Source organism: Gallinula chloropus, assembly GCF_964237585.1.
Source record: "Gallinula chloropus genome assembly, chromosome: 2".
NCBI classification, from domain to species: domain Eukaryota; kingdom Metazoa; phylum Chordata; class Aves; order Gruiformes; family Rallidae; genus Gallinula; species Gallinula chloropus.
The window spans coordinates 62,882,365-62,907,196 of record NC_140086.1 but is presented as its reverse complement, the minus strand read 5'-3'; the positions used below and the strand labels follow the sequence as shown (position 1 = coordinate 62,907,196).

The 24,832-nt window shown below is 39.3% G+C and overlaps 1 protein-coding gene across 1 annotated transcript in view; it reads right to left on the bottom strand.

Moving 5' to 3' along the window:
• ZNF407 (zinc finger protein 407) overlaps positions 1–24,832 on the bottom strand; it is a gene marked incomplete at both ends in the record, with an annotated part of 319,806 nt that overhangs the window by 100,637 nt on the left and 194,337 nt on the right. The window contains one exon of the mRNA XM_084260279.1: positions 182–360. Within this exon, the coding sequence (XP_084116405.1) occupies positions 182–360 (179 nt within the window). The remainder of the gene's footprint in view (positions 1–181; positions 361–24,832) is intronic.

The following is a 24,832-nucleotide window of genomic DNA, read 5'->3' as shown; positions in this document are numbered from 1 at the left end:
GTGGATTTCAGTGCTTAGTGTGTAACCTTCGCCCCCTGTGAAAACTTGAAGAGGACTAAGCCCATTTCAAAATCATGTTCTTCTTCAGAGTAAATGATAACAACACAACAGCTGGCAATCAACGAAGCATGATTATACAGAAAAGAGAAGAATTTGTAAGCAGAGGGAAGAATGACCTTACCAGCATGCAAGTACGCCAGATCAGGATTCTCAATGTCTGGGTGCAGTTCCTTCAAGTGGTTACGAAACTCCACAGGGATATTGGTTCCATAGTCACACTTAGGGCAGTTGTACATTTTTACTCCTTCATGCTTTCCTGTATGTAAAATGTGTTTACGGATATTTTCAGCACAGTTAGACCTAAAAAATGATTAAAAAAAGAAAAAAAAGAAAAAGTTACATGGCAATTTATTCCCTACTAGTCGTTCAAATAAAACCTGGTGTTATAACAGAAAGGGAGAAGTTGCTACTCATTTTCCACTATCTGCCCAATTTTTGCATCCTCTTTGGTTTTGCATAAATCGCAGAGTCACAGAATCATATGGGTTGGAAGGGACCTCAAGAGATCATTGGGTCTAACCCCTGCCAAAGCAGCTCCCTAGAACAGATCACACAGACAGGCGTCCAGACGAGTCTTGAATATCTCCAGAGGAGACTCCACAACCTCCCTGGGCAGCCTGTGCCAGGGCTCTGCCACCCTCACTGGGAAAAAGTTCTTCCGCATGTTGGTGCGGAACTTCCTGTGCTCCAACTTGCAGCCATTGCCCCTTGTCCTTTGGCTTCCAAGGGCTCCCAAAACTGTTTCAGGTTATCTGAGTAATACATCCATACCAGAAGCACTTAAAAAGGAACACTTTTTCACATTTACAAAAGTCTTATAATTTTAAATTTTCTAAATATTAGTCAGTGATGGACAGGAATTATGCAAAAGTGTTTAACTTAGCAAACCTGAAATGCAGGGATGCCTGCAACATTCCCAATGGAGCTCACACAAACTTTTCCTACACAGTTCCTACATTCCACAGGAGTTGCTGTGAATGATTTTTGTAAGGATAATGCACCAACTCTCATCTCACCTTAAAAACTGTTTCTAGAAAATAGAATTGACCTGTTCAGGTTTATACCTCTTTCAAAATACACATAGATTCTGATTTATACCTTAAACACAGTTTTTGTGGGTGAAAAATGGAGTTTTCATTCATAAAAGACAGAATACATATATAGTTAGTTTTATGCATTTCAAAGAAAAGTTTCTAATGATATTACTGAAAAGATGAAGTGAAAAAGTTTTCACATTTCTTTTACTCAGAGATCCATATGACAGTAAATTTTAATTTTCACTCTAAAATTGTGCAGCCTCATTTAAAAAAATATTTTGCATTAGAATTTCCTACTTATTCAAAGTCTGTGATGAATCCCATATAAAATATACTGCCTCTTCATTTAACTTGGAAATAATCATTATATTTATTCTTGAATCAAAATAACAGCTTCTGTACAAAGTTTTTTTAAACTTTCTTAGTACTGTACACTTTTAATATTGTCAAACTAGGACTAGCAATTTAGTTTACCTGAAAAAAAGTACACACACTTAAATGAACTCTACAAATATGTAATACTTCACAAATATCCAAATCAGACAACAGTAGTATTTTGAGCAACTGATTGTTTTACCTGTCACTGCTAGAAATACCTCAGTAACAGGCACCTAAAAAAAGGATCCCCAAAATAAACTGGAAGTAGCAGCTTGAAGTTCTGTTGGAATGCTTGTCTCTCCCTTGGAGTTGGTCATAGTAAAGCTGATGTCTGCCTTACGGTGCTGCCAAAGCTCACCCTCTGTCATGTCCATCTGCTATACACCAGTATAATGATCAGAGTCCTGAGTATGTTAAAGACACTTATGTTCACTGAAAAATATGGGAAATATTGGTCCTCAGCATCTTTCAGGATTCAGCCCTAAACTTACAATGCTCATAAATGTTGTTAAAATGAAACATGCATTATTATTTTAAACAATAATACAATTTTAAAAAAGGATAGTGTACGCTGCAATGAAAGCAGGAGAATATCTGGTAACCTTCTACCATGGGTTATACTTTAAAGGGCAGTGGATTAAAGCAGAGCATACAAATCTGAAATAAAATATCTGTGTCCTTTTAGCTCAGCTCTCATACTATGTTAAGGAAAGATATAAAACTTTTTACTTTGAAATATTTCTGTGAAATATATAAAGGATCTGTAGAAACCTATGTAAGAGTTGTGAAGAAAACCCAGCCTGTTCAAGTCATAAAAGGCCAGTTCTATCTCCTTTGATTTGTGAATTTGCTCCAACCACTTTAAACAGAGCAATCCTGAAGTCTCATTTATTCAGTCATCAGTAAAAATCGGTGACTAAACATGCCAGCATACTGATATATTTATCATGGGAAATAATTTTTTTTTTTAAAAATCTAGTTTTCCATGTGACAAGGCCAGAAATGCTTAATCAGAAATGAGGAGCATGAGATCACAAGGCATTACAAATGGCCTCTCATATTAGGTTGCAATGCAGCAATCCCAATAATAACATAAACCTTGAAGGTAACAACTGGCAAATCCAAGCACTTTTGAAGCCAAGTAATACCTTTAAATATGACATGACAAAAATGTACTGCATATAAGATGCTTTTTTAATTATTCAGTGTGCTTTGACTGTCTGTTTTATTAGGAGTCTTCTACTGAGCACTGTACAAGTATGTTATTGTATGTTTCACACACACACACAAACCCACCACCCCCAAAACTCTGTATGTGTGTACTTACATCACTTCATCTCATATGACTAAACACAGAGGTCTGTGATTTTAAACAGCGCTGTATTTTCATTAAAGCTATGCCATGATAAACATCTAACTAAAATATTATAGTGTGGCAAAAGTGATGATAGTTAAGCATTTGACAGGCTTTGTATTACAAAATTCACTTCCAGGAGTTTATAAACTTTGAGATAAAGATTTCCTTTGTTCTGAAACTTGGCAACGTAGAGCCCAGACCAAAAGAAATTGTTTGAGGAAAGTCTTTCTGGTTTTTTGAGTTCCACTCTGAGTTACAACCACAAACAAATAAATGCAGCTTTTAAGAGGTTAGCCTGTGTTCCAGTAAGGCTAAACCAGAGGTTTCTAAGTTAAATTACTATTCCCTAATGTAAGCATGCTTTTGTCCTTATAATCCATTTTCCATATTGAAAATCAAATATATATATTTCTGGCAATTTATCCACGCTCTGCAGTAACAGGAAGGGCACTCGTTAGAGACGCTTAATTAGTCTGAAGCTATAGATAGTCTATGGGTTTGTATTCACTGCTGATGCAGAGAAACACAGCAGAAATTCTGGCTTTATTTCATGTCTTGCAGTGAATCTTCTTATCAGACATGAAGAAAGGTTTCAGACTCCATGCAAAACCCACAACAATCCCCTTTAATGGGATTGTTGTCCTGTCTGTGCTATACAGGGCGAGAGAGGAGAAGGGATGTGTCCTCAGGCACGTTGCAGCTGAGCAGGAAACGTGTGGAGCTGGAAAGCTCAGCCTGGACTTCCTGTGCAACACGCCGGTGTGACTTCCTCTGTCAAAGACTGATACATTGGGAAGGGCGTGAGCCTCCTTTCCACAGTGCAGGTCCAGAAGAGCTCCCACATTTCTATAAAGGACAATACTGGGATGAAGTAAGGGAGATGGACGGCAAGTTTCTCCCAAGAAATGCAGCTACTGCTTGAGATGAAAGGAAAACCTCTTTTGGCTGTAGATAAAAAAGGGCTTTTATGTCTAACATCCGTTGCACAGCAACGCACTCACATTGCTGTTCTAACTGCACATTTCATGTTGCCATTAGAAGTCCATTCCTCCCCAGCAGTTACCCATCTTTTCCAACACCAGGAACCCAGGTCCTTTCCTGCACAGCTGCTTTCAGCCGGTCAGCCCCCAGAATACAGTGGTGCCAGAATACAGGGTTGTTCCTCCCCAGGTACAGGATTTAACACTTCCCCTTGTTGAACTCCATGAGGTTCCTGTCAGCCCATTTCTCCAGCCTGTTGAGGTCCCTCTGCATGGCAGCATGACCCTCTGGTGTATTAGCCACTCCTCCCAGTTTTGTGCTGTTGGCAAACTTGCTGATGGTACACTCTTGTCCCATCATCTAGGTTGGGATGTTGGAAAGGACTGGACCCAATATTGACCACTAGGGTACACCACTAGTTATTGACCTCCAACAAGACTTCATGCCACTGATCACCACCCTCTGGGACCACCAGCTGTTCAACATGAACATTCTATCACTTATGCAAGCACATCTCACAATACTGATAACCACCTAGATAGGAATAGCACACCACAGCCCAAATAAAAAAGCTGGGTAGGCGTTAGAACAGTGAATAATAACCTCTAGTGGTATGCTACTGCAACGAGACACAAAGTTTCTCCACAACAAGGTTGAAAACAAACTTTACTATCTCAAGGAAAAGACGAAACTGGTTTATTCAAGCTTTCAGTGGTGACTGTGCTTGCACAGACTTCATTTGTAAAGCAACAATGAAGCGCAATACCACAACCCTCTGCATCAGTGTCTGATTCTTAGCAGCACTGATCTGCTTTGCTAAGAGAGTAGAATAAAGTGGAAGGTTAGTAGCACCATAAAATGCCCAGACATCTTGTCAGCATGAGAAGCTGTGGATTTTGTTTACTTTGTCTTCCCTCTCCTATTGCTTCTCTGCTGTTCTTAGACATAATAGTTCTGCTACCAAAAATTGGGCATTGTGCTAAAAGTAAGAAACAGAGTGCCTGGTCTATAGGACAGTGGGAAAATAGATGCTCTTAGTGCACAGAGCAGAAGTTCTCATACCTGCCTGACTCTGTAAGCCAGAAAATACTGTTGTTCCCCTAGAGCCTAAAAGTAGTATAACTTTCCCCCATGCAGACGCTTCCACGGTTACATTGGCAAGACCTAGTTTGGCACTGACCAGATTCCTCAGCACAGTATGTCAGCTGCGTTGAGAACAGCACCCCAGCACTGTTTGGGGGTCTGGGGTCGCAGAGCACAGATGGGCGCTTTGCAGAGCTGGGACTTCAAAGTCAGCATCAGAGAAACATGGGAGGAACGATGAGCCTTGGAGCAAGTTTGTGCCAGAACGGTCGGCCTGAAGGTCCCCACAGTAAGTGCTGCCTATGGTCATTATTGCCCCATCATCTCTTTCTTCTCTCCCACGTAGCAGAGCTCAGCCAGTCAGCCAGTTCACTAGTGAACAGTAAAAGCTCCAAGGAGTCAGGGCTTTGGGTACCTCTTCCCCACAAAGAAGGGCTCAGCCCCGGCCTCCTGGCTGGATGCAGGGGGTCACGCTCTGCCCTCTTCCCAGCCAATGGCACCGCTTTAAGCAGCCCATGTGAACAGCTGAATTCAGTAGCTCAATGCGGAGCGGCAGCTGCCTGATACCAGAGCTAGCTGCTGTCCTCATCTATTATGTGGCAATCTGGATAAAAATCATGAAGTAAGGGAAACTCATAAAGGATCTTTGGTTAAGTCTAAATTCACTGTGCAGAATAGCAATGCTTCTGTATTTTCAAAGGATTTTGTACAGGAGGGTACATTAGCATTGCGTTCAACAGCTAAATGAAATATACGCAGGAAGCAACCTATTTTTATTGAGATGTTTTACTAATAGAGAACTGAAATTAGAACACACTCTTCCATTATGCAGTGCCTGACATTTTGAGAAAGATGCTTACTGCAAGACATGGAAATGGAAGGTTTCAGAGGTGCATATGAGGTAAAATGTTAATTATCTAGCCCACTAAGTTTTAAAAATTTTAGCACCTTGTAGGGACCTTATTTCCACAAAATAAACCTTGTTCAGAAGTTTTTCTCCAGGACATTAGGAACAAACATCTTCTTTCTACAGAGAAGGACCTAAAGGACTTCTAGCAGCTCCATGGATGTCACTATTTACAGTATAAAACCAAACACAGTGATGCAACTGACCGAGTTTTTCCCCTGTTTGTCAGTATGAATCAAATTCACCCTCACAGGGAGAGCACTTTGAAGGTCTTCTGCCCTGTTTATACCCTGCTATGCAATGTGCAAGAAGTACACAGACAGTGCAGTATTTTGATTGAAAAACAGCAAAGTCCCCAGATAGTTTCTCCCAGAAATACAAGTGGTTATGATGAAAGCAAACTTCTCATGAAACCAGTACGTATTATTGTAAATTCTTAACCTCAGTTACTCACCAAAAATTTGCAGGTGTTTCTTCTCACAGAAAGTGCCACAAAACTTACAGCACTGTATTTAAATCAAAACTGCAATAATGTAATTAAAACTAGAAAAGGAGAGCCATTGATTTTCAGAAATGCAAACTCCTACTGAACATGTAGCTTGACCTCATGGATAACAGAGTTGATAAAAAATGCTTTCCTCAAACCCTAACTCTTTTTTTGTACTAAAACATGATTTTCAGAGACAGTGAAATCCCATGGAAAGCAACATTGTAATTGCAGACGAGTTGATAGCCAATCACCCTCACTTTAACAAACTCTTGTATTTCTCACATCCCTGCACACAGCTAACAGATTGACATTACATTTCCAACACAACTTGCCCAGATGAAGGATCCTCTGCTATCTGCACCTGTAGTGGATGAGCTACAGAGATCCAGTTCCTTTCATCTCGCTTTGGGAAACCATCACATTTTTCTAACCACCTTTCAACTGTAAACACTGCTTTAAACTTGGAGTACCAGAGTACATTTCACACCATGCTCTGCCTTCTCCAGTTCCAGCCAGGACTTCTGGCTGCTCCTGGATACTCGTGAAAGCACTGTGAGCTCCTGTTCACTCACATAAATGTAGGAAACCTTTCAGGGTTTTTGCTTTTCAGTGTTATTGCTTCCCCAAATACAACCCTTCCAGCCTGCCTTTATTTCTTGCTTGTATGAAAACTAGCATTCAGTAGAGTGACAGTAAACAACCTAATGGGCAAAATTTTTTTGACAGGAAAGAAACAAATACCTCAATCTGTGGTAATTACATTATATGAACAGGCTTATTCAATCAAAATCTTCACAATGACAGTCACTCTGCCCAACTTCTACTAAGCAAAAACCCAGATAAACAAACCAACCAAAAATCCTTCCAGCCCGCTTGAGATTTATCTGCATCTCTGTTTTGAAAATAAACTGAATGCCAGTTAACTCAAACTAGCCACAACATTTTACACAATCTGCATACATCACTAGCACTCAGTTCAGATCAGAAGTTTAAAACCTAAAGTACTGCCTTACCCCCTCAGTAATACAGGTCAACACAGTATTGCACAAAAAATAATAGAAAAGAGAAGATATTTGTGGCCAAAAAAAAAATTTCTGAAAACTTAAAGCTGTCATAATAAACCCATAAGTATTATTATACGCATTAACATGCATATTCAACATACATATATGCCATTTACACACATTTATCATATATATGTGCCTATATATATATATATACGAGAAATGTGGTACATTTTCTCAGTACTAGCATGCACCAGGATTACTTTTTCCTTGCCCTTCTCCTTTAAAAGGAAAAATCCTACCTCTTATTTAGGTTTTAAATGACTGAGGGAACAATCACAAGAACACAAGTGCTGGTGCTCTGCAACCGACCTCAATTATCAAGTGAATTATGATATTATTGCCAGAATTAGCCGCATACAGCTCCATGGGAACTCAGGAAGTCAACCACAACGTACCCAGTGCCAGCTCAGTTCTGCCTATGTCACTGTTGGCAAACATCTCTCTCTGCTGTTCGTAAAGACCTCTGGTGGACAGTGCAAACGAACTGCTGGGGACAGCAAGGGCTTTACCACCCTAGCTTTTTCTGCAGTGAACATTTGCCCACAGCTGATGCTTTTCAACCATACCAGGCAAAAAATGATTGAAATACACATCCACAGTGCCATAAAAACGTGTGCCCTACAATCTGGCGACCACACGCGCTGCCATGCTTTACATGTGCTGCCATGTAGTGCATGTATTGCCACCCAGAAAATAGGAAGTAACCCAATAAAACACAGTTATACTACATTTACATGTTTTAATGAGATTTGATGATACAGTCAGTTTCACAAAGAAAATAATAAAAACGTATTTGGGATTTATTCTGACAGTATTATAGTAGCACCCAGGGATAATAATCGTAATGTTTTCTGCTTTTCTACATTTATAGCTTTGAATTTTTTTCTGTAATGATCTATTTGTTATGACATACAGTATGTGTGACAGATGTCCAATGCTGGCTGCTAAAAAGTAGCAGAGCCCTGTAGGGAAGCAACAAAAACTTGTGCGTCAGCACTGAAAATGATGGAAGATTGATAATTACTGCTTGTGTCTCAGCTCCGTTCAGCAGACTGGCACGTCCAAATTATAATCTGACCACAGATCTACCATTATATTTACAATGTATTAAAATAAAAATTCCCCATTTCAAAAAAATGGATCATTACAAATATATGTGATGCAAGAAGTTGATTATGATAGCCAAAATGTGTGCTTTTAAAAGCAAATTCAGGGTAATTAGAGATTCCGTAGGGAAATAAGAAGTGATGTACTCTACTCTTGTTTACCTCTGAGGAATGTGTAAAGCCAGTTACAAAGCCAGTGAACAACAACCAAAGTACAAAACCCATGCTGGCATCTAGATCTACACTACTGAATTTCAGACAGATTATTTTTATTTAGAAAGGAAAAAAAAAGGGGGGAAGAAAAAAAAAAGGAAAAAATTAATTCCAGAAAATAATGGCTTCCTGCCTTAAATGCTTCCATTAATTCTGCTTTCTACAGGAAGAGGAACCTTTCAGACAGAAACCTGCAAATGATGCCCAAACTACTAGACTTGGTGCAGGGGTGCAGAAAGGCAGGGAGATGTGCCTCAGCTCTTGGCCTCTGTTGTGGTCCCCACTGCCTATGGAGGTGCAGTGCAGAGCTGGGCTGCTCAGCTCCCAAGTCTATCAAGTAGTTCTTTGGAGGGAGGCACAGTGTCTCCTATTGACTGCAGAAAATAAAAATAAATTCAGCAATCCCCCCCCAAAAAGGCATTTTTTACACAGGACTGATTTGCTACTGAAAACTGCCCATAATATTTGCCAGGACTCCCAGCTTCTGCCTCAGTGCAGGCAGAGCGGGCTCTGCAATGGCCTGGCTCAAGGGCCCTCTGGATCCGCCTGCCTGCCGCGCATGAGGGATGCGGGTCCACTGTGCACAGGGCACTGCTGCACCGTGTCAGCCAAGGTTTAAGTGGCAGAAATAGCAGGTGGAGTTCATCTATTTCACAGTAACTGAGAATAATCACTCCATTGTTCACGGGCTTCCTCCCTCCCCCTTTCCTTTCTTCTTGGAGCAGATGGCATAAAAGAGAAGTTGGTCTGAGAAACAGCATCTCTGCAGCGGTGTGAGGATGGAGACCGGGCGTTAAGTATCACAGGCCCTGATTTAGCAAGGTACTTACGCGCCTGTGCAGCTTCAGTACAAGCAGCCCCATCGACTTCAAAAGAATGACTCACAACCTTAAATTTATGTACATGATCAAATGCCTTGCTGAAATGAGGCCATGGAAAGCATCCATTTTTGAAAAAAAAAAGCTAGGATGAATTTAATTGAAGACACGCTTTTCCTTTCAACATCAATTTTTTTCCCTATTGTACTTCTTTTAATGACCACATAAAGTAACTGAACAATTCTGTAGAGTCTGTTTGTATATCCTCAGGAACCCATAAAGTATTTTCACAAATATAAAAGTGCAGATGGAGCCTGAGAAAGGGTGTGGCGCCTATAGGCTGCAGAAGATGAAACTGGACTCCTGATGCTGCTGGAGTCAGAAATGATAGCAACAGACCCTAAAGGCTGCCTGTCAATCTCAGATGCAGATGGTGCTTCCTCCAACTGGCCTTTCTGTCAGTTCGTTCAGCCATTTTAGTGACAACAGGACTCCCTAGAGAGTAGATCCTGTTGCTCTGCAGCCTGGATTCATACCCAGGGCACTGTGGTCTCTGCTCAAAGTAAGGGTTCTTTTAAAATGGTAATACATTGCCTCTTCTTGCCTGATCTCAGCCCCAACCCCCCCACGCAAAAAGAGGTGGTCACTTTCTTCCTTCTTTCAAACGTTCCAATTTATTAACGGAATAAGCATTAATTGTCTGAAAGATTCACTTTTGCTATATGCATGCCAAAAGTATTTATAAAATCCCAGCTAATAAAATTTGCAGATGACACTGTAATCGGTAGCATGATTAATAATGATGACACTGCAGTCACAGAGAGTGAGCAGAGCTGTTTCACAAGCCAGGCCTGCTCAATCAGAACGTGTACACACACAGCTACACCTTAGGTCTCACACCTTTGCACAAGCATGCAAGTAACTTACAGAATGAGATAACGATGTGAAAAGCTGTGACATCGAAAATGATTTAGGGATTAGTGGACCAGCAGCTTAATGTGAGCTTCCCCTGTGATGCTGTGAGCAGAAAGGTCCCATGTCATCTTTAGATGCAGAAACAAGGAAGCAGCAAGCAAATGTAAGGGTGCAATGTTCTTCTGACGACACTGGAGAAACTCATACAAGAATATCTACTTCCCTTAATGCCTCCTGCATTTTTAAAAGGAAACATACGGCCAAAAAAGTATTATAGAGACAGAAGTTAAGGGCTGAGGGTGAGTAGGACGGACACACGGACATGCAACACAGTTAAATTAAAAAAAACTCCTCTGTTTTTCTTACTACGTTTGAGCTTGGGGCAGAAGTAACTTAACAGGGAACAAACGTGTGATTAAGGGACACCTTAACTTAGAGAAAACCTGTAAGAAAACCCAAAACAATGACTACAAGTTACAGTCAAATTCAAATCAAGAAATAAAGCACAATTTCTTCAGCACTTACAGCAATTAACCTTTCACACAAGAGGAGTGGGTTCCAACTCTGGATGTTTTCAGATCAAACCTGAATGTCTTTCTAGACAATAAAATGTAGTCAAATGTAAGAGGCTCAGTAGAGAGCAAACTGGAAAAAAAAAATTCTGCAGTTTGTTTTATGTAGAAGGTCAGACTAGCTGAGCTTAAGGCTTTTTCCGGGCTCAAAGTCTACAAGAAGTACAGTTTAAGTCTGAAAAATGTCATTGTGAGGTCAGACATTTATTGTGTTTCCATGATGTCATGGAAATTTGTTCAGTCTGCAAATTAAAATATATTCTTCCTGGCTGTCAATACTGCAAAAGCTTCTTAGGTTCTGAAAGTCAAATTTGGTTCTTTGGTTGGAGGTATGATTGATTACCCCATCTAAAATCTGCCTTGAAAGTATATATTGGAGAAACATCATTCTCTTCAGATTATGTCCTCATAATGCCATTGTCTGCACGAATATAAGTAAATGCAGTATTTGGCTCTGCACTTTGAGCTTACTTCACAGTCATCATTCACCCCAGGAAAACTGGTTGTAGGAGGAAGGAACAAGCAAAAATTTAATTTTTGCTCCTAAAAGAGTACCTTTGCCTACAAGGACGCCCCGCTGTTCAGTAAGAACCTGCAGTTCTCATGTAGCTAGGCTTTCACAGTGAACCTACCCATCAGGTTCAGCGCGCTGTGTGTGCTTCACCAAGTGATACTGAAATGAAACACCACTGAATGGAAGCACTGAACTATAGATTTGACTTACCTAGCAAACCTTGTGCATACATGCAGAATAAAACGTATAAGATAGCTTCTAGCACTTCCACTTCAGACTATTCAATCCCAGATAAGCAGTCTTGTAAAAGTATTAGCTTAAAATTGGAACACCCAGAACAGATAAAATTATTACCATTCTTTCAACTATACACAATTATGTCTAAATATTAGACACAGTATTTTAACTAGCTGAGAAATCAGGGCAACATTGTAAATCTATCAAGTGAGAAGAATAGGAACTACCTGAATAGTACTGCTTCAAAAAGCTGGTCTAGTACCCAAGAAAAAAAAAAAAAAAAAGCACCAGGAAAAAGCCTTCTGAATGCCAATGAAATACTGTCATACTGAGGGATTTTATAAACCAACACTAAATAAATTATCCTATGATCATATATGCAAAGGTTCTGTCTTAAAGAAAAAAACAACCACATAAAAAGAAACCCCATCATACTACAGGAAAATAAAATTGTTTCATTTCATTTCATTAGTACAGATGGTGTTATGGACTTGCCTTTTTTCCCCACAGAGGGTTAACATGAAAAGAGGTAAAAAATGGTAAAATATGAAACTTGTTCTTTGGCTTCATCTTTCACATTCCTGTATCATAGTACAGCAGAAACTAATGAACTTGCTCATCTTCGAAAGCCCTTTTGCATGCTTCTTCCTTCACCTTTAACTCTGATCCTTGTGGGTCTTCCCTTATGTGTGTGCCAATTTTATTGGTATAATACGTGCACTTTTATTAGTTGTGTTCTGATGATTTCTACTGAGAGATACTTAAAGCTTATACAAGTCAAAAACTGTTTTATCACTTCTGAAGAAAACTAATAGGGCAGAGTCACTGAATGATAAGAAAGAGAGAGACCACTGAATTTATTTAATAATCCATGTCCATTTCACAAAAATGGCCTGTGTAATCCTTTTAAAAATAATAACCTGTTCATTTCAGACCTTGCACAATGCTTCTCTTTGTCCCTTGTAAGTCTCTCAAATGTCTTATTTTAAAGGAATATATAGTACTCCCGGAAGACATTTTCCCATTTCTATTCTCTTCAACTCCTGTGAGCCCTTGTTCTGTGTGATAAGGCAATCTCCTTCGGGATCTGAGCTGTGTAGTTTCGCACCACGAGTGACAAGGACTCGACTTGAATAACTGCTGTGCGCAGGTTGTAATTATGTCAGCTGGAGTGTTGAACAAGGGGACTGATTAATGTGAGCCCCAGCCCAGGCACAGTCCCTATCAAAACCTTCGTGCAGGCCAGCAGTGGGGATGGGTTAAAGCAGAAAGACAAAACATGCTGTATCGTCCATGATAGATGAATTGCTCCAACAGTCTTCAGGCAGATGTTCCAGGACAGTATAATATACAATTACTCTGCCTTATCACCTTCCCAGGGACAATAAAGCTTCCTCCTTCTATAGCTCATGTGAGTGAAGGCAAAATTAGTTTTACTTTTACAACACTGACTCACTTATCATGTTGCCTTGATTGTGCTTTTACAGCTAAAGAAAACATATATTCCACTCTTAAACTAAAAAAAAAAACCCCTCAAACCCACCAACCCCTCCCCTGCACTCCTCACCTTTTATTTAAAACCAAATGATTCCTTTGAATCTATTTTGCATCATGGTAATACAGTCCTCAAAGGGCTAATTCAGTATGTTATTCTAGGGAACACAACTAACTTTAGAACAACTGGACCTATTCATAGACTTAATGTGATATGAATGTATACAAAGGAACATCACTGAATCAAGTCAGAACGTACAGATAATAAAAAATACATAGGTTTTGTATAAAAGATGCCTATGTGAATAACATGCCATTAGTGACTATTTTAACTAAGCACTCATTCTAAAAATACCCCCGTACTCTTGTAAAACAACTCTTTGATAAGTCATTAATCCACATACCTCTTTAAAGGCTGCAAGAGTTTACTGTGTAACTATTATAAATAATCCAAGCATTTTCCAAAAAGTAAACATAAATTAAGTAAATAATTGAAATTCAAGAAGACTCTATGTATGGATTTATTTCCTCTTTGTTATCAGATGTATATAGGCTTCTTGGGGCTGAGATGGAAGTAGTCCATATGTTCTAGGGCTATTTCCAAGAGTTTACAGAACAGCAGAAGAATATAGCTCATAATACTCTGATATTTCTTTCCAAACCCTGGATGGTGATAGATCAAGAGGTTGTGCTTTAAAGAAAAGTCTAAATAGTTCCACTTGCATTCCAAGATACATTGCTTTCAGTACTACCCTTTCTTCAGCTACATAACAATGACATGATCTCGAAAAACAAAACAAAGTAAAACTACACCCGAAAATGCATTTAGAAAGGCACATATTTGAAGGTCAGGTTTAAAAACAAAACCAGACTGAAACAGCCAGGCTGATCCTGATGATACTTCAGACTGCACATGTATTTGAAAAATTCTATTTATATGCATTTAGCTCTCATGAAAGGTATTGGATTACTAGTCGTAGAAATGAGAGATGAGATTTTCTGAGGAGACGATGGGAATTAGGCACTGACATTGCACTTCAGCTGAACACAGGCTCCCAGCTGTTCAAGCTTCTTTGAGGTTTTAGCCATTAAGCAGTATCACAGTCTTGGCAACAGTAGGGTTTCACCATAAGGGTACAGGCTTTCCTGTACTCCTATGGTGAAACGCAATCCTATGTTTACGGTGTTAAACCCGGCTCCAAGAAAGCTGGTATGTTCCCACTGCACAGCATAATGGCTTTAGAGGATAGCATGACAGAATGATGTCACGCCACTCACTGCACGGAGGAACAACAGAAAAATCAGTCTCAGCCTCAGAAAAATTAGAATCTAGGCACTGAAAATGATATGACAATCAGAAAATGGGCAAAAAAGACTAGCGAGAGGTTTGAGAGACAGGGTATCAGTAAAGCAGGGTAGGAATAAGCTTCTGTCCTGTTTAGGTGCAACTTTGGGCACAGCAGTACTAAAAGACAGCCTGGCCTCTTCTCCATAACCATTCAAATTCCCAGTACAATTAATGGAGATAATAAAGAACTAATTTAGGTCTCAAGATTTGCTTAAATTACATGTTTACTTCAGGAGCTCCCATCTGCTCAGGAAAAGGAAACACTGGTGTCCATAACTTTCAAGAAATTTAGACACTAACCCAGGAAGTAGAACTCCTGAGTTTTGGGCTGCCCATATCTTGAGGAGGACTGAATCCAGTTCTCCTATGTCCCAGGGAAGTAAATTAGCTGGCCTGAAAAATCCTGCATATACCCCGTCTCTGGAAACTCTGCCAATGGTTAGCGAGGAACATCCAGGAGACAAAAGCAGATCTAATCCCCGTTTTCAAAATTGTTCTTCTCTTTTAAGTTATGCTTCCCATACAACACTCTGACAAAATCCAAACAGCAGGCTCCCAAACCCACGTTCTGTGCCCTCACAGCTGAGAATCCTGAAAGATAACTAGAATCAGGAGATGGACAGCACTGTCACTAATTAAAGGAATCCTGGTTTCTCTAGTTTTCAGGCCTCTAATACATACCCAAGAACACAGGAGCCTGCTCACCTAAAAGGTGTACCAGAAGTCTTGAGGCACAGATAGCCCATCTTCCCAGGACACAGACTTCTGAGCATGCTGTAGTTGCACAAGAACTTGCAAACTGAGCAGAGAGGGAAGTGCAAAATACAAACTCGTAGAGGATTAGCTGCTTTTGGGTTATTTTGGCATAATTTAGGGGATCAGGATCAACTACAAAGTTGAGCGGAAACTGAGTTAAAGAGATCCAAATATTAAAAAGGAAGCTAGAAACAGATGTGGGCTAGAACAAGAACTCAGCTGGAACAAATGCTGTAATTGCCTTTCAGAATACACTTTTGCAACCTACAGCACTGGTGGGGCTGGCATCCCTCAATAGTGTACACACATCTCTTCCACCACCATCAGGCAGGATAAAGCAGTTCCCAAAAATGTGCTCACCGGCCTTGATTGGGCTGATTGCTGACTGAATTTTGCAGCATTTATTTAGACTGAATAGATATTAGCCACCTGCTTTGCCCTTGCAAGGGCTCTTCCTCCTCTGGTCTGACACAGACTTGAACAAATCAGGTACAAATGCGTTTATTTTTGAAATCTTTCTTGTACTTGAAAGTGGTTTTATTGCTTCTCAAAATGACTACGTTTTAGCATACAAAAATCAATCACTGAATATCGTATAAGATGACTGTGCTATAATTTATAAGTGCTGATCAAAGTCCTAAAGACTGAGTAATTAAAATTCAAATTAAAATGTGATGAAAATCACATTTAGTCACCTAAATGAAGAGACTGAATTCCAAATAGGTACAGAGCCTCTGGACCCCATGTTAGATGAGAATTTGCAGATGCTCAGTATCCTTAAAAATATGTAAAAAGAACTTAGTATTTGTTCAAACCCTGCTGCTCTTCCTCACATAAATATATCTGTCTAGACTTATGCATTGTGTCGTAGTCCCATCAGTAAACAACCTTAAAAAAACAGAAGAAATGCCTAAGAAAGCATTTGTGGAATCATCTCTCCATATAACAGGACCCTTATTCTATACACTGACTGAATAAGAAACATCAGTGCTCTCAATCTCAGGTGTTCCCGATACTCTCTTTTCTAAAGCAGAATACAGATAGCTGGGTGTGTTATCCTTATCCTTAAAAATACTTTTCCAGTTTTTACTTTTAAAATGACCCGGTCTGACAACCTGCAACAACAGCTAATTTGGGACCCAAAAAACATTGATACATGAGCACTGTACCAATTGAAGCATGGTTTCCAATGGATTCTTGCCCTGTCAACTAAATCTCCCAATGACGTAGCAGCAGCTCCCCAACACATCCTTCAAGATAAAACCAGCTATGCTGGCTGGAGAGGATGAAGCAACACACTGGCTGTTTGGTTGTAAGAGAGAAGAACAAAAGAGAGCTGAATTTTGCCCGCCTGTCCCTCACTGATTATTTTTCTCTCCTCTCCTCTTCCACATCTTCCAGGAAACATGCAGGAACTTAAATTATCTCAGCAACTACTATGGTGTGTCAGCTTTGACTGAAACTGGCCAACAGCTTAAAAAGTTATTAAAGAAACTGACAGAAGATGGATGGATGGTCTGGTGCAAGTCTCAAAATAAGTTAGGGACATCAGGCTAAAAAATCAATCCTCATCAACTGATTTATAAAAATTGCCTTTTTGATCTAAAGACACATCTCTCTCAAACAAATTACTAATGTCTTTTTATATGTTAAAATACCCATAGCAGATGTCTCCAATATTTCCTAATGGAAATGTTTCTCTGTATTTTACCAAGAGATGGTTAACAAAAAGATGCATGAAATACAACATTTTTCTAATGAAAATTCATCAGAACTTAAGAATTCATTTTGACAAGCTCAATACCTTGTACAGTTTCAAATAATTTAAGTATTGTTTGCCCTGTAGACTGTGCATGCAAAATTTCAACAAAAATATTTTAAGGAAGCTGAGTAAGGAAAGACATTCCACATGGGATTTCTAGCAGAACAAATTATGTCCTCAACTATAGAGTTGTTAGAGAGAATCCATAATTAGCTTGAACAGGGATTGAAGGAAAGTGCACTGAAGTAACAAATATAAACCTTTAAATACTATATTCTAAGGGGTACCAGTAATATCATGATGAACTAAGGAGGATGATTTTCACGTGGTTTATGATGTCACTAGACCCACTTTCTGTATTTATAGGATTATAATACAGAATTTGAAAGGATCATTAACTGCACTGTTTCTAGTTGTTTTTTAAATGATAGAATTGATAAAAAAATTAAAACCTAGCAATGTGGAAGGACATCAGAAGCAGCATTACTTTAAAGCATCATTTAAATAGTACCTGTATATGTGAATGGAGCTATGGTCTAGGAATCATGGTCGAGTTGGGCTGTTAGCCTAAGCAGCAGAGAAAGCAATCCAGAACTGGACTGAAAGTCAGGGATGAACCTGCAGCTGTGGTACCAACCCTGGGAACACCGGGGAGATCTGGGCGATCTCTGAAAGTCCAAGTCACTTTGCTACCTCCTCTTTACTTTTGGAAGAAGAATCAATTTGCTCTCAGGCTCCGCACAACAGCAGCTATTTCACATCTATTTCAGTTCCAACTCCGTATTTCAGTTCATTTATAGGAGGTGAGGAAATAAAGTCTGCACCCTAACCCCCTGTCCTGTGTAGGAGAACGGAGACCAGCCTTGCACCAGCCTGTTTCTCCTGTCACACTGAGACTTAATTTACATAACCTTTGAGGGGAAGATGAGGAATGACATCCAGACCTCACCTCTTCCCCAAGGATGGAAAATGAAAAGCAATAGCTTTGGCCCAAGGCACCCAAGAATGTGGGACAACCCTTTTCATACATGTATTTTGGATTCTGGGTTTTTGCTTAATTATTTTCCCATTCCTGAAAGAACACATTTAAAAAGAAGTTCAAACACAGGATTCAGGTACTTGGAATATGCGACAGGTTAAAGACAAAAACTAAACAAACCAACCTAACAACCACCAGGTTTCTATGAGTGCTACTACCACTGCATTTAACTTTTTTAATAGAAAGAAGGGAAACTGGAAACTAAAATGCTAACTGTTCACCACCTGGCACATGCAAGTATCTCTGAGGTATTTATTTAAATTGATTTTTTTTAAAAAAAGTATAATGGTAACACCAGAGCAGCACTCATCAGTTGCAAAACAGAGGGCTTTAAATGCGAGCTTTTATAAACAAAATCCCTAAGAAGGCTCAGCAATATCTACACTTGATATTCAGACCTAAATGAGCCTGGTAAAATCATCCAAGTTGGGGACAAAATAGTCATAAGGAGCAACTTAATAAGAAGTTACTTGGACAAGAAGCTCCTTTCCCAATTGTGTCTTTGTAAGTAAAGCCTAAATGAAACACAGCCCTGATCTATGACTGATGAGAACAGTCTTGTACCATACAACAGAGCCTGCAAAGCAGTTTTAGGGAAAGCGAGCTGTTGTATACCAAATGGCCTGTCATTTGTGACATATTCCTGTAAGGAACACACTGCCTCCTCCCAGTGGCTCTGCAAAGAGAAAAGGCAACTGATGCTATGGAGATCTGCAAGGCACACATAGACTTTGAGGCATGTTCTTGATCTTTTTGCCAAGGCTTCTACAGCCTAAAGCAGTTTCAAACCCAGGCGTTGTGAAACAATGTCCCAGGAACACCAAGTGCTGTGGTTTAACCCCAGCCAGCAACTGAGCCCCACACAACTATTCCCTCACTCTCCCCCAGTGGGATGGGAGAGAGAATTGGAAGGGTAAAAGTGAGAAAACTCCTGGGCTGAGATAAAGACAGTTCAATAGGTAAAGCAAAAGCTGCACACACAAGCAAAGCAGGACAAGGAATTCATTCCCCACTTCCCATGGGCAGGCAGGTGCCCAGCCATCCCCAGGACAGCAGGGCTCCATCATGTGCAATGGTTATTTGGAAAGTCAAACACCTTTGTGTGAATTGCTGTGAATGTCCCTTTTTCCTCCTTCTTCCCTCAACTTTATATGCTGAGCATGATGTCATAGGGCATGGAATATCCCTTTGGTCAGTTTGTTTCAGCTGTCCTGGCTGTGTCCCCTCACAACTCCTTGTGCACCCCCAGCCTACTCGCTAGTGGGGTGATGTGAGAAGCACAGTGTGACCTGCCTGGAGAATAAGCCACACATAATTTCATCTCTAAGGCCTGTAACACTACCAAAGTATTTTAAAGACTGATGAGTACCAGCCAGGTAGTTGCCTGGTAGTTAACAATAATAATTCCTTGCAGACTGACCACGCCCAAAGATCTGGCCCTTTTATAATGAGCACATTGCTGATTAAGGAATAGGAAAAGAAACAAACATTTATTTTTGACCCTGTGCTAACAGGCAAAAGCAAAGAAAACGCATATAGTCACATTAACCTTTTTTTAAACTACTTTTTACCTAACTGGGTCATATTAATTAATCTATAATGCCAATGATTATTTTTAGATCAAATTATTCCAACAAATTAAAGTTTATTTGTAGACATAAAAGAAGATCTTCCCTATACATTTTTATCAGAAGCACTGTAACAGGAAATTACACGTCTTTTTTGTTACTAAAAGCTATATTAAGACCATAGCCTTGCCATTTATCTTGAGGTTAGTACTAAATTTTATTTACCACCAAAATGCAACCTACTTAAGATTATTTTAGTTTGAAATATATGCTGGCGTTCCATGTGTATGAACATTAATTAACTGTGTATTAAAGATAATTAAATAATATTTACTGTAGCATATTTATGCTCCTTAAGGAAGAGAAGGAGAGAAGACAGTGATGACTGCATGTGATAGGGAAAAAGAAGTGTGAGAACAGGGAGAAGATACAGTGTGATAGTAGAAGACATTAGTTTCGTTAATGTGTCTACTGTAAGAAGTCTTATTGGTATTTACTAAACACCAAATACTTTAAAACTTGGGTTAAGTGTGTGACTTTGATTCCAAAAATTAAAATAAGAGGCATTGGTACAGCAGGGGAGAGGCTACATAAGAAGAAAAGTTTAGGGACAAAGCCCAAACTGAACAGCAAGGGGGAGACAGTAACTTCTGAAAGACATCAGGAAACTGGAAATGTTTTTGCAGAACATAAAGTGTGAACAAACCAAGAAAGTGCTGAGCTATGATCACAACAGGGTGCGAGAGAGAGAAGCTGCCAGAAGTTAAAACTATGCAGGAATTTTTACACTGATGTCTAAATGGATGTGTGTCTCAGTAACCTTAACTCAGTGGTCACCTCTGAGTAATTTAGCATAGTATTTAAGTTTACATACATCACTTTCACGTTTTCTTCAAAGGACTCAATGCAAAATGAGGCTGGAAGAGTATTATCGATGCTTGAAACTGTATTGCTGGTTTAAAGACACTTGGACAGATCCTTAAAGTTCCAAGTCTGGTGGTTCAGTGTTAGCAAGAGAATCATGGAAATAGGGAAAAAAAAAACCCAACCAAAGAACAAAAGAAGCTTGTTACCGATGCTCACTGAATTACTGATGGATTTCCATATTGTAAGGCGTAAGTATTATTCATTAAACTGAATAAAAATCTGTATTACACTTTTACCAAGTACAGCACATTTACTATGCTATTAATTAAAAACACAGAAAGCAAAGGACATTATGAAGTGACTGTACTATTGCATGCTCTGCAAAAGCCTGGTAAGAGAGCAATTTCATCGTGGGCCATGGCCATCAGGTCTACATACACCAGTGTCTTCATGTGTGCATCTGCATGGGCCTTTTTTTAAGAAACAATCATGTTTGCTACTGAGCACACATTTGCTTAAACAGTCCATGCAGTGACACTGGCATCTGGCAGGGAGGACAGGGAGAGCTGTGAGAGACAGTTCAAGTTCTTTCATACGCTGCTTCCAACATGATTCTCCAAAATTGAGAGACAGGATTTATCAGTCAGAGCAGACAAGACAGCACACACATCTCCCATCGAAGGCCGTATCATTACCTGTGCTCTCCCTGGTTCTACAAGTTTCTGAGTGTTAGGAACCATGTCTCAAGTCAGGTTGCTTGGTTAACATGACAGTTGATCTGTATTTTGCCCTACCACATTGCATATTTTTTTATTCTGAGTCAACCATATGAGCTATTTCCTATACCTTAGGTAAATACAAAAAATTTTATTAAGCAAGAAAAAACGTCATAAAGGGAATAATACTAACCATTGTTTTGTATGCCATAGATACACTAGAATAATTGAAGTGGCTTTGCAGCTAGATCTAAATTTTATTTCAGATTATTTTTCTTTTATAGACTTAAACGCTACAGCATATTTTATTCCGGATTAATAGAAATACTAGCAAATATTTTATCTGAATGTTTATCAAAAAACTAAAGCACTGAATAACATTCTGAGGAGTTTGAATCTGGGAACTATGCCCATGCACTGACAGAATTCCTCCCTAAACTTCTATCTTCATTTGTTTATAAGCCTGCTAGCACAAGGCACTGGATATCCTCAACTCCTGCTGCTGATCACAACAGAAGCTTAAGTGCTTCCTGAAGGCCTAGTTTGCTCTATTACATGCATGCATTATTGTCCTTAGCCATTTCTTCTTAGAACAAAGTACATGCACTTTTTTTTGCCTAATTCTGCCTTTGTGATATACATACATGTGTGTGTGCGCGTAGTGTTTTTCCATAGCACAGTGGTGGTTGCCACTTGGAGTCCTCATCAGCCTAATGTTCCATACAGTTGTATAACCTAGTTATATTCCTATACATGCATATTAAATTCCAGTGGCAACAAAGAGCATATTAATGGCACCATTTTAACGATAAATGTCCGGTTTCATCATTTTATGCAGAAGTTGCCGGAACAGCCTTTTAGTTTTGCTGTGAGTAAGTATATACTGTTACCTCAGCATTTAAAGTAGTCCCTAGTTATCCTTGACATAACTAGGGAATAGTGCACAGCTGACACAATCATACCAAGACAACTCAAAGTTATTAAATTCCCCAGAATAAACAGAGAGAAAATACTTGCTTTGCACATTCTCATGACTTAGGTGCAAATCCTGGAGCGTGTTATAAACTGGTCTTTACAACCTATATGAACAGATCCTGTAAGTCAGAGGGAAATAGGAATTCCCTGGGGAAGCTGTCCAAAAAGAGAAAAGTAGCCCCCGTGGAGTCACTCCCCCTAAGTCATGCTGCCGCTGCTGCTGAAAATATGCAATGAATCCTTCTGCAGTTGGAATTTCAGATGCCATAATCTCTTACAGAATGTTGTCTAATTATTTTATTATGCATAATAAATGTAAAATATTTATTTTAGTTTACATAATTATATTAAAAATGTATGCTATTTATTCTCAGTCTTGTAAGACATCCTTCACAAGTCATATACTTTATAGAAAGGTGCATTTACGGAATTTATGCTGTTTTGCTGGCCTGACTGTTTTATACAGCTTCTAAACCCTCTTATCTGTGGCTGCAGAATATCACCAGTCCCCTGGATGTTGCCCTCCACTCTCTCCTTCCCCTCACTGCCATGGGTACTCTATGCAAAATTAACCATACAGTGGAATCCCAGAGAAATGAGAGTCATTTAGTTTAATTACAGCACAAAGTACATTATCATTATACCTGTCCCACACTCTCATGGTCCAAGTTATAGCAGTACTGTTTCTGTATCACACAGCCATACCGGTGCTCCTCCAGAGCCCTGAACTCCAACAAATCTGACTATGAGAGAAGAGCAGGGCTCTGCCTTTTGCAACAGCCTCCACCCCCTCACCCCCCTTGCAAAACAATGTAATCCAGATCCATTTCATACCGAAACATCCCCCTCACACACACGATGAACATAAATTATTACTTGCCTGAGAAGATGTGATAGTTATGTGGAAAGTCAGTACCAATGGGAGTTGAATTTAAAGCCTAACATATGACTAAAATGAGATTCCTAATTCTTTACTTTAGACACATGCAGGAACCAGTTCGTTCGTCTGAGAGGGCTGTATATCTGCGTCTCTCACTGACATCACCGGACTTAGGGGAGTTTAGCACTTCTGCAATCAGGTTAAATTCAGGTGCCCAAATATACTTTGGGTTTAGAAAGCCTGGCCACAGAATATACAACCAAGAGATTTGGAAATGAGTTGAAGTTCACAGGCGTTGTTCAGTTCCAGGAGGTTAAAGGGCTCTTTAGTACTTAGCTGTGCCCACTACTGAACGTGAGCAGCACTGTTGTCAGTATAACTCTAGGACTGGGTAATCCAAAACGTTTAGCCCCATAACACACCTTTTTTTAAATGACTAAGAAATATAAAATAAGCACTGCATGTGTAATGGTGGTGTAGGGCCCTATGAGACCAATTCTGTACTATAAAATTAAGGTGAACATTAATTAGGAGTGAATGAGTATTTTGGTATGATAAAGCACACTGACTTAAGAATGGGGAGACATGCTGTGTGATTTGAAAAAGTTTATGCATAGGAAAATTGTGCCTATTTTTATCTAAATAGGGCAAACCAATGTTGAAAAGACAAATGTGAAAAAAAAGACAACCAAAACATTTAACAAGCAAAGTTTTATATTTATGTATATATTTTTTTTCCTTCAAAAGGAGTTAGATTTAAAAAATGAGACTGAAAATATAATTTCAAATTATAATCATTACTAGGAGTTGCACACTGCTATACAGAAAAGCAGATCTTAATTTCTTTGGTTTTGATATGCAAAAGATTTAGACAAAGGTAAGTATCACAGTACAAAAAGTAGAGATGGAAGGTAACGTTTCTGCAAGAATATTTAAGTATGACTGTAAACACAGATTATAAAAGCAATCTGGTAAAGGAGAATTAGCAAAATCTCCCATTTTCTTTTTGGGTATAGGTATACTATTGAGAATATATAAATTTGTGAGCTCAAAATGCTAGCTTAGTTTATTATTCACTTCAGAAAACCACATCCATTCATGTCTTTTCTTAGACAAGAAAACAATTTCCCATGCTGTTGGTTAGATAGGAATACATTCCCATTTCTTTTCCATGCAGGCTTTTTCACCTCAGTTTTTGCTGCTAGGCTGGGGGAGGAGGGGGGCAGGGAAGAGTTCTAGGTGCCTGTCCAGTCACTGATGATCCAGATTTTCATAACAATTCCTAAATTCAGATGAGTTTATTTTAATAGCCATTCTTTTTGTGCTTCTAGCCCGGGTTAGCTAGTCTCACTCACAAGACTGGCAAGATTTTTTGCTGGTTGATTGTTCAGAATTTCCTCCCAAGGAACTGAAACGCTTGAAATCAATCAGGAATCTCCAAGAACCCTTTGAGCACTGATGAGCTGAACACGAATAATTAAAATACCTTGTACTTAGACACTCTTTTTAATTCAAGTGTCTCAAACTACTTTACAGAATAGAGAGATCACTTCACCTATCAGTGAAGACACTTTATGGTAGCACTAACAATACTCCGTATCCACACACAAAATGAGGAATATTCACCTCGCTGGAATTACAAGGGTCATTAAAGAGCCTGCAGTTGCCAAACAACACTGAAGAGCAACACCT